General features: G+C 45.0%; 1 protein-coding gene across 3 annotated transcripts in view; it reads right to left on the reverse strand.

The window, feature by feature from the left end:
• The window catches only part of srsf11 (serine and arginine rich splicing factor 11), a 54,603-nt gene extending 44,565 nt beyond the window's left edge, over positions 1-10,038 (reverse strand). For 2 of the 3 annotated variants that reach the window (XR_011948193.1, XM_072511046.1), the window contains exon 1: positions 9,689-10,038. Coding sequence is in view for 2 of the 3 variants with exons in the window: in XM_072511046.1 (XP_072367147.1) it covers positions 9,689-9,804 (116 nt within the window). In the remaining variant the exon portion in view is untranslated. The remainder of the gene's footprint in view (positions 1-9,688) is intronic. The other variant, XM_072511045.1, reaches the window with a different exon arrangement.
• Positions 10,039-10,726: the final 688 nt, after the last annotated feature.

Consider the following 10,726-nt stretch of genomic DNA (forward strand, 5'->3'; position numbering starts at 1 on the left):
GTAGTTATACTAGCATAGCATTGATTGAAGGTGTTGCACCAGCTTAAGTATAAAATCTGTATTTTTTAGCAGCTAGGCACAAGCATACAACTTCTTACCTTTGTCATTAATGAACATCATCACATTTAATTAAGTTTACAAGTGTCAAACACATGGATTTGAAATATCCAAGTTGATTTTACCTGTGTGAATATATGGACGCGCGATTGTGGTGTTCAGCAAGTTCATGGAGTTCAACAGCAGAGAAAAGGCCCTTCGGCCCATCACGTCTGTGGTCAAAAATAACCACCTAACTATTCTAATCCCATTTTCCAGCATTTGGCCCATAGCCTATGTCTTGGCATTGCAAATGCACATCTAAATACTTAAATGTTGAGGGTCTCTGCCTCCACCATCCTTTCATTAGATATGTTGTAGTATTACATTAATATTTGTTCAATATATAAACAAACTTCTGCTCATGTTGTGCCTTTTAGGTCTTAGGGTTTCGCAAAACGCTTTACAATGCAAGAATTTATTCTGAAACAAGTCTTGTGTTGTAAGTAAACACAACATTAGTCTTTATGGGAATGATCATACATCATATTAAACATGGCTAGATTAAAGTATTGAATTGAAGGAAGTACTTAAATTTAGCAACAAGAAAAATTTGTACAAGCAGTGAAGCTGGAAAAACAAAGTTGCAAATTTAACCAGCAGGACAAATGTTAAGAAAATGCAAGCAGCAAAGCAAAATAAATTTAAATTAAGCAGTTGTGCTGACAGCATGAAGCAGCAAGTTGAGGAGTAGATCTTAAATAGTGGAACATTCGAGGGTGATGAACAATGGATGCAGAAATGTAAATGGAGTTGCCAGGAATACCAATACATCTGCCAAATGTTAGTTGCAGCGCACATAGAAACAAACAAGTATAATTTGATAGTAGTACGGAGACATAGCTGCAGGAGGATGGACTATGACCTACATATTTAGGGGCACAGGATATTTAGGAAGGACAGGATGAGAGGAAAAGGTAAAGAGGTGGCTCTATGAATATTACCACGACACATAGTGAAGACACCCCGTGGTAGCAGTGATCATTACATTCAGTCGGGAGAGGGGAGTGGGACGGAGACTATGTTTTAAAATATTTAGGGTAATTTAAAAAAATTAATGTAGAGTACCCAATTAATTTCTTCCAATTAAGGGCCAATTTAGCATGGCCAATCCACCTACCCTACACATCTTTTGGATTGTGGAGACGAAACCCACGCAAACACGGGGAGGCTGTGCAAACTACACACGGACAATGACTCAAGAGCCGGGATCGAACTTGGGGCCTCGGTGCCGTGGGGAGGCAGCATTGCTAACCACTGCACCGCCGTGCTGCCCATAAATAAGGGCAATTATGAGGGCATGAAAGTTGAGCTGGCTAAAGTGAATTGACAGATTAGGTTAAGGGATGGGTCAATAGAAATACAGTGGCAATCCCCGAGGCCAGAGTTACTCAGGAAACGACAGAGGCTGCAGAGCAGCTTAGAAAGGTAAAAGGCGCGATTTATGAGCATGGGGAGAAGGCCAGTAGAATGCTTGCGCAACAACTAAGGAAGAGGGAAGCGGCTAAGGAAATAGGGAGGGTAGTGGATGCATCAGGTAATGTAGTGGGTGACCCAGCAAGGCTGAACAAGGTCTTTAAGTATTTATATAGGAAGCTGTACGAGGGGGGGGGGGGAAAAGAGATATGAGGTGATTCCTGTACAGACTGACCATCCCAAGAGTGGGGAGGGGGGTGGTGGACGGACTGGGGGCCCTGGTCAGGATCGGAGAGGTATTGGGGGGCCTTAAGGTCATGCAGTCCGGTAAAGCCCCGGGGCTGGACGGGTATCCGGTGGAGTTTACAAAATGTTTACCGGATAGTGGGGCCGGTGCTGGTCAGGGTCTTTAACGAGGCAAGAGACAGAGGGAGTTTACCCCCGACGATGTCGCAGGCCACCATGTCGCTCATTCTGAAACGGGATAAGGACCTTGTGGGTCATACAGGCCGATCTCTTTGATCAACGTAGACGCCAAGTTACTGGCCAAGATTTTGGCGACCAGAATTGAGGACCGTGTTCCGGATGTAATTGTGGAGGATCAAACCGGGTTTGTAAAGGGGGGGGGGGCAGCTGGTGGCCAACTTAAGAAGGCTGCTCAATGTGATTATGATGGCCCCAGAGAGTAGGGAGGTAGAGATAGAGGTAGCCATGGATGCTGAAAAGGCTTTTGACCGGGTCGAGTGGGATTACCTGTGGGAAGTACGAGGACGGTTCGGGGCGGGGTTCATCGACTGGGTTAGGCTATTGTATCAGGCCCCAGAGGAGAGTGTAAGGACGAACAGGACGACATTGGACTACTTTAGACTGCACCGTAGGACAAGACAGGGCTGCCCTCTCTCCCCACTGCTGTTTGGCTGGCCATAGAGCCGTTGGCAATTGCACCGAGAGCTTCTAGGGGCTGGAAAGGGCTGGTCCGGGGGGTTGAGTGGAACATAGAGTCTCGTTATACGCAGATGATCTGTTGTTATATGTAACGGACCCAATGGTGGGGATGGACGGTATTATGGCAACCCGGAGGGAATTTGGCCGGTTCTCCGGATACAAACTGAACATGGCTAAGAACGAGTTGTTTGTAATTCAGGTGAGGGGGCAGGAGAGTAGGCTGGAGGGGTTGCCGTTCAGGCTAGTGGGGGAGAGTTTCCGATATTTGGGGATTCAGGTGGCACAGGACTGGGGCAAGTTGCATAAGCTCAACCTGTCCCGACTGGTGGAACGAGTGAGGGAAGTCCGGAGGTGGGATGCGTTCCCGCTGGCATTGGCGGGGAGGGTGCAGACTGTTAAGATGATGATTCTCCCATGGTTCTTGTTTGTTTTTCAGTGACCCCCTTCTTTATCCCGTGGTCCTTCTTTAAGAGGCTGAATAAAATTATTCTGGCATTTATATGGGCACAGAAGTCCCCGCGGTGATGCTTGAAAGGAACAGAGATGGGGGGGCCGGCATTGCCAAACTTCAGCAACTATTACTGGGCAGCCAACATAGCGATGATAAGGAAATGGATGGTGGGTGCGGGGTCGGTTTGGGAGCAGATGGAGGCTGCTTCGTGCAGGGGCACTAGCTTAGCAGCCCTGGTCACGGCGCCTCTGCCGCTTCCGCCGGCACGGTACTCCACCAGCGGCTCTTCGGATCTGGGGCCAGTTGAGGAGGCATGTAGAGGAGGTAAGAGTATCGGCGTGGACCCCAATCTGCGGCAACAACCGATTTGCCCCGGGGAACATGGACAGGGGGTAGACTGTGGAGGAGGGATCTGTTCCTGGAAGGGAGCTTTCCGAGCATGAGGGCGCTGGAGGAGAAGTTTGGGCTGGCGAGAGGGAACGACTTTACTTACAGGTGTGCGATTTTGTATGCAGACTTGTGCCGTCCTTCCCACGTCTCCCGCCGAAGGGGAGGCAGGACAGGGTAGTTTCTAGAGGTGAGGTGGGAGGGTAGAGTCTCAGACGTCTACAAGGAGCTAATGAGAGCTGAGGATACGCAGACCGAGGACCTGAAACTTAAGTGGGAGGAGCTTGGTGGGGGGGGGGGGGGTGAAGAGAAAGAGATAGAGGACGGTGTCTGGGCAGAAGCCCTAAGCAGAGTAAACACGACCGCAACATGCGCCAGGCTCAGTTTAAGGTTGTGCACCGGGCCCACATGACGGTGGCCCGGATGAGCAATTCTTCGGGCTGGAGGACAAGTGTGCTAGATGCGCCGGAGGGCCGGCTAACCATGTACACATGTTCTGGTCGTGCCTTAAACTCAGGAGGTATTGGCAGGGTTTCGCAGATGTCATGTCCCGGGTATTGAAAACTGCTGCGGTAATGAGTCCTGAGGTGGCAATCTTTGGGGTTTCGGAGGGTATGGGAGTCCAGGAAGAGAGAGAGGCCGACGTTCTGACCTTTGCTCCCCTAGTAGCCCGGCGACGAATACCGTTAGCATGGAGGGACTCAAAGCCCCCCCCCCCCCCCCGAGGTATGGCTATCGTACATGGTGAGCTTTCTTGGCCTAGAAAAAGTCAAGTTCGTCTTGAGAAGTTCGCCCGAAGGTGGCAGCCATTTATTGACTTCTTCGCAGAGAAGTAAGTGTCAGCAGGGGGGGTAAGAGTAGTGGGATATTGAGGCAGGTCCTTGCGTGAACAGAGCTATGGTTTGTACTATGTTTAATTTGTGTCTTGACTTTTTCTATATGCCTAAAATACCGCAATAAAATTGTTTGTTAAAAAAATGCAGTGGCAAACACTTACGGCAATATTTCAGAATACAGACTAGATACATTCCTACGAGTAAGAAAATATCCAAGGGATAGACACACCACCCATGGCTAACTAGAAAGATTAAAGATATCAAACTTAAAGAAAAAAAGCATATAATTGTGCAATGACAGGTCACAGATCAGAAGATTGAACAGACTAAGTAAGGGCCAGCTAAGGGTGACTAATAAGGAGAGGAAGTTAGCCAGAAATATAAAGACAAATAAGAGTTGCATCAGTCTTCACTCTTAAGAGGATACAAGTATCCTCGCGGGAGCAGCTACAAACCAGGCAATGGAAGAAGGAACACAGGAAAATTGGTCACCAGAGAAGTGGTGCTGAGTAAACAGATGGAGTTGCAGGCTGTTAAGAGCCCAAGTTCTGATGGACTTTTACAAAACTCCCTAGATTCGGGGAATGTCCCATTAGGCGTCACGGTGGTTAGCACTGCTGCTTCACAGTGCGAGGGACACAGGTTTGATTCCAGGCTTGGACGAGTGTGGAGTTTGCACTTTCTCCCACTGTGTGTTTGAGATTCCTCTGGGTGCTCCCAGTCCAAAGATATTCGGTTAGGTGGATTGGTCATGCTAATTGCCCCATAGTGTCCAAATATGTGCAGGTTAAGTGGGGTTACAGGGTTCAGTAGGGTGCTCTTTCGGAGGGTCGGTGTCATTTGACGGGCCAAATGGCCTCCTTAGCATTGTAGGAATTCTATGGACAGATTGGAAAATAGCAAATGTAACTCCATTATTCAAAAAGGGGAGAAAACAGAATGCAAGGATCGACAGGCCAGTTAAATATGTCAGAAGGAGAATATTGGAAGTTATAGTTATAGCAGGGCACTTAAAAGGCTAATGATAAGTTTTGTGAAAGGGAAAACATGTCTAACCAACTTCCTGGAGTCTTTTGAGAGAGTAACCAGTTCTGTGGATAAAGAGGAACCAGTGGATTCAATCATCATAGAATTTACAGTGCAGTGGATGCACTGTACTCAAGATGTCTAGAAAGCATCTGATAAGATGCCACATCAAAAGGTTATTGTTCATGTTATAGGGGGTAACATATTGATATGGATAGGAGATTGGCTGGCTAACAGGAAGCAGAGAATAGGCATAAATAGGTTGGCAAGATGTAACAAGTGACGTGCCACGGAAATCAGTGCGAGGACCTCAAAGGTTTACAACTTATATGATTTAGATGAAGGGGCGATTGCCAACTTTGCTGATGACAAAGATAGGTAGGCAGGTAATTGTTAAGAGGACATAAGGAGGCTACAAAAAGATATCGATAGGTTAAGTGAGGGGGCAAAGGGAGTATAATGGGGTAAAATATGAAATTGTAGAAACAATAGAAAAGCATTTTATCTAAATGGTGAGATTGCAGAGTATTTGGGTGCTCTAGTGCATGAATCGCAACCGTCAGTGTGCAGGTACAGCAAGAAATTGGGAAAGCTAATGCCATGGGGTGGGATTGAATACAAAAGCAGGTTATGCTTCAGTTGTACAGGGCATTAGGGAGACCACTTTTGGAGTACCGTGCACAGTATTAGCCACCTTATTTAAGGATGTAAATGCATTGGAAGCGGTTCAGAAAAGGTTCACTAGTCTAATACCACTAAAGGGTGGCTTGCCTAAGAGGAAACGTTGGATAGGCTTGTATCTACTAAAGTTTAGAAGAGTAAAAGGTGATTTGATTGAAACACAAGATCCTGTGAGGTCTTGATAGGGTGGGTATGGAAGATTCTAAAGCTAGGAATTAGTTTTAAAAACAAGGGACCATCCATTTAAAGGCAGGGATAAGGAAAAAATATTGAGGGTGGCAAGTGTTTGGAACTCTCTTCCTGAAAAGGTAGGGTAGAAGCAGAGTTTTGAATATTTTTAAATGTGATACATGGAGGATTTTAGGAACATTGGCTTCTAAATATTGGGACAATTTAAGAGTTAATAACCTGGGGTTAATCTGCACTTGACTGCAGTGGTCATGCTTTTAAAAAGGATTTTGTTTTGCAGGACCTGGGAACTTTCAGGAGCCAATAGATGAAATTGACCATTGACCAGAGGAATGTGGTTTTCAGTCTGGGCTCATGCACTGTGGTTTGACTGGGGAATGGTCCCTGGGTGTTAATGTGGGTTGCTCATTTGAAGGGGGGGGGGGGGGGGGGGGGGGGGGGAAGAGAGAAGAGATTTATGATTACTAACAAATCAGCCATGAGTTTATTAAATGGGGGAGCAGGCTCGAGGGCAGTGAATGTATGTTGTATAAATTAGGGTTAAGGTGGGGTGCAGGGCACAAATTGGATTACTACTTGTGCACAGAGACACACTGGGGACTGGAGTGCATCATCAGCCACAGGAACATTATCAAATCTTATTTGATAATAATCCCATACCAGCCTCCTCGAACAGGTGCCGGAATGTGACAAGGAGCTTTTCACAGTAATTTCATTTGAAGTCTACTTGTGACAAGCGATTTTCATTTCAGCCCATTTTAACTGTCTTTTACCATTTCTTCCTTTCTTAATATATATTTAATCCCCCCCACCCAATATTATCCCCCTTTCTCCTCTCTGCTCCCCCTTCCCCTCCCCCCACATTTACAGTTCATCCTCTGATGTTAGTCTCCCTGCTGTTTGACCTTTCACATCTTCTGTTCTCTCTGGGGACTGCCATTAGCACTCTTTCCTCTTGGTTTCTGTGGCCATTAGCACCCGGTTTCCCTGGGTTTCTGTGGCTGTGACTCATCTTTCATTCTCACTCCACATTATAAATATTTCCCACCTTCTCGGTCTGTTAGCTTTGACAAAGAGTCATCAGACTCGAAACGTTAGCTCTTTTCTCTCCCTACAGATGCTGCCAGGTCTGCTGAGATTTTCCAGCATTTTCTCTTTCGTTTCAGATTCCAGCATTCACAATAATTTGCTTTTATCAAATCTTATCTTTGTTACATTGCCCCTTTAAAGGGTCTTGAAAGACACTTATTGACACCGGTGGTGGACAGTCAGGAGCTACACATCTCTCATTGTGAATAGATTAACTTCTGCTGTGCTTCACAAGTTAGCCGTTTTCACACAAGAGACCCTGAAGAAAGGCAATGAGTGAACACGCAGGCAGAGAAGGTTGGGAAACTGAAGGAAAGCAAGGCAAGAGTGGAAACAGAAAGAGGCCTAACAGAAGATGATCAAATTAAAATAATTTGCCTGGCAGAGAGAGAAAATGCTAGACAGACCAGGACTCAACTTCACCCAGTGCTGAGAGGCAAGTTTATATTGCCAGGCAATTGTTTACACAAATGCTCAATAGATTTTACAGTGCAAAAGGAGGCCATTTGGGTCTGTACAGGCCCTTGGAAAGAGCACCCCAACCCACACCTCCACCCTATCCCCACTTAACCTTTTTGGACACCAAGGCCAATCCACCTAACCTGCACATCTTTGGACTGAGGGAGGAAACGAACGCCCAGAGCAAACCGATGCAGACACAGGAAGAACGTGCAGCCAGGAATCAAACAAGGGACCCTGGAGCTGTGAAGCAACAGTGCAAACTACTGTGTTACCAAGTAGTTACCGTTGTAACTGGTACATGGTAATTTTACATTGTAAATGTTGATCATATTCAAATTGTGACAGCAGATTGCAAGGTATCAAAATGTGCCACACCCAAGATTAATTTTGGTTTTACAGTGACTTTAGGAGGGATTTTCAAATTCTTCGGCCTAAAATGATACTCACATCCTGAATTCCACCCAATTGCCAGCTCTTGTGATGCCCAACTCCATCCAAAAACGGAATTCTTAAGATTTTGCCCCCATGATGGCACTGAAATAGAGACTTGGAGCAATCTTTTACTCAGCATCTCAGAGCTATGGTATTCCTATTTTCTCTTTCTGTCATAACTTTCAAAAGTTTAATTATTAATACATTGGTATCATCTGATCATAGTAAGCTTTTATTCTTCCTGGGCAGCACTGTTTTATGAACTTTGGTCGGTAATCTTGATTTTATCAAAACAACAATTCCAAAAATCCATGAAAAATATTAATTAACAAGTTAGTTAATTTGAATTGAAAAGTATTTTGACAGCAAATTGAACTATCATTGGTATTTTCCAGCGACCAGCTCAAGTGTGACCCAAATAGTACTGAAGCTATAACTATAAGATAGAATACACTGTGAATACTAGAGGGTTACTGATGACCTTCTAGTTTATTGATGCTCTTGGAAGGGGTAGATTTGTCATTGTAGCTCCAGGTAAACTTGCGAGCCAATTCGGCGACTTGGTTGTAGATGAATTAATAGCACCATGTACATAGAGGCCCCAAATCCTAGTCAACCAATGCCTAAAATTCTCCAGGCTTCACCAAACAGGCACATCCTTAGTTAGCGAAAGGGACAAGCAGAAGCTATTTGAATAGCAATTAAGGTTGCATGTGATTCTTCTCATTGGTCTAACTTACAATCACCACTCACTCAAGGATGGACCACAACTATATATCAAAATATAAATTGCTAAGAGTCTAACCAAAGTTTCAGATCATATTTCGAAGAGGGATTAAAATGTACTTGGAAAAAAAAATGTTCATAACAACATTTTAAAAATCTTTATTGATACCAAGCTCAAATAACACGTCACTCCCGATTTTAAGTGCAATGTTGACAGCGATTAGATCAGTTCAAATTATTCGGTTTTCGGGATTACTTCCTGCAACCTCGTCACTTTAGACAAAATTACTAATTTGGTCGGTGCCTGCCGGAGTTGGAAAAAAAAAAATATAAACAATCGCATTTCTTCCCCCACACACATTATAACCGAATTAATCCACACCCCCCCCCCCTTAAGCACGAGGAGTAGGCCTCAAGCCTAACATTACTACTCTTGCTATACTTTCACATAAAACGCAGTTGACTTTATTCATTTCTCGGTCCATTTACTAATCGGCAAATTAGTGTAAAATGCATTTAAAATAAAATAGCGATCGCCTGACGAACAACAGGGAGGGAAAACTTTACGTCGGCCGCCATTTTACCTCACACGGCTAATAACGAAAAACCAACTTTGGAAACACCACATGTGAGTTTTTTTTTTAAAAAACGAGCTGGGCCCCACCCAATATGAATCCTGATAAATGCGGCTGGGGCGCATGGTTCGTGCGTGATGCGAATCCCAAAAGCCACAAACAGTGGAGGGAGGACGGCAGTCCCACTTTCGTTAAAGGAAACGAAATCCTTTCGACGTTTCCAAAGAAAAAAAAATATTTCGAATCGTACAGCCGCGAAACATCGCCCGCGTACAAAATCCACCTTTCCCTCAAAAAAAAGGGTTCAATTGTTTTGCGCCGGAATCTGGCGGCGCGGCCTAGGCCCCGGGCCTGCCTGGGAGTTTGGAGTTACTCACTCTGAAGGGAAGAGCCGCAATTCATCGATTTTGCCCAGAAAAGCGAACAGAGTTTTCATCTGCTCCGAGGTGGCGCTCGGCGAAACATTGGTCACTTGAATTACGTCCGTAGCCATCTCGTGTTCTTTTTAAAAAAAGCTATTTTTTTGGAAAAATGAAAATTATTTTCTCGATCCGAATTTTTCCACGACGTTTTCTCGAACCTAAGACATTAAAATACAGAAGAAAAGAAAGTGGGAGAGGATATATGACAATTTACAGACAATTAACCGGCCCTGAAAATTCACGGATCTTCGCCCGAAACCTTCAACAACAACGGGCAGACACCGCGGTATCCCACAATCCCGCACGCGTCCGTCTGCGCAGGCGCAACGCTCTCCCCTCCCACTGTCCGTCAGTGGGCGGTGGAGGTGGTCGCATTAGGGGTTGATCTACGTCTTCCTCATCAAACCTGGTCGAAGCTGCTGCCATCTTCCAGAACGTTCCACACCACGAGGGAAATGGAAAATACAGAAAGAAAATTACTGCTTTTGTATCTTCCTGTTTTAATTCCATGAGTCAAATTTCGCATCTTTTTTTTAAAAAACGCTACAAATATATACGTCAAACATACCAGGTCCTTCTTTAAACGGAACTGAAAGTGTTGGAAATGCTCAGTAAGTCAGGCAGTATCTGTGACGAGCGAAGCAGAGTGAACATTTACGGTTGATGTTTGTCAGAACTGAGGAGAGGCCTATGCAACAAGACCTAAACAATCAGGTTCGGGCTAATAATGCCAAGTAACGTGCATGCCATACAAATGCCAGGCAATGATCACAAACGAACCTTTAATCACTTCCCCATGATATTCGATGACATTAAGCATCGTAGAATCCCGCAGTGTCAAGATAAATTGACCAGAGACGTAACAGATATAGCCACAGAAATACCATGTCCACAAGATCAAATGCTAGGAATTCTGCAGCAACTCTCATCTCACTCCCCAGAGCTTTGCTACCATTTTCACCATTACAGTCACAAGCCAGGCAGTGATGGAGT

Source organism: Scyliorhinus torazame, chromosome 7 (assembly GCF_047496885.1).
Source record: "Scyliorhinus torazame isolate Kashiwa2021f chromosome 7, sScyTor2.1, whole genome shotgun sequence".
In the NCBI taxonomy this organism is placed as follows: domain Eukaryota; kingdom Metazoa; phylum Chordata; class Chondrichthyes; order Carcharhiniformes; family Scyliorhinidae; genus Scyliorhinus; species Scyliorhinus torazame.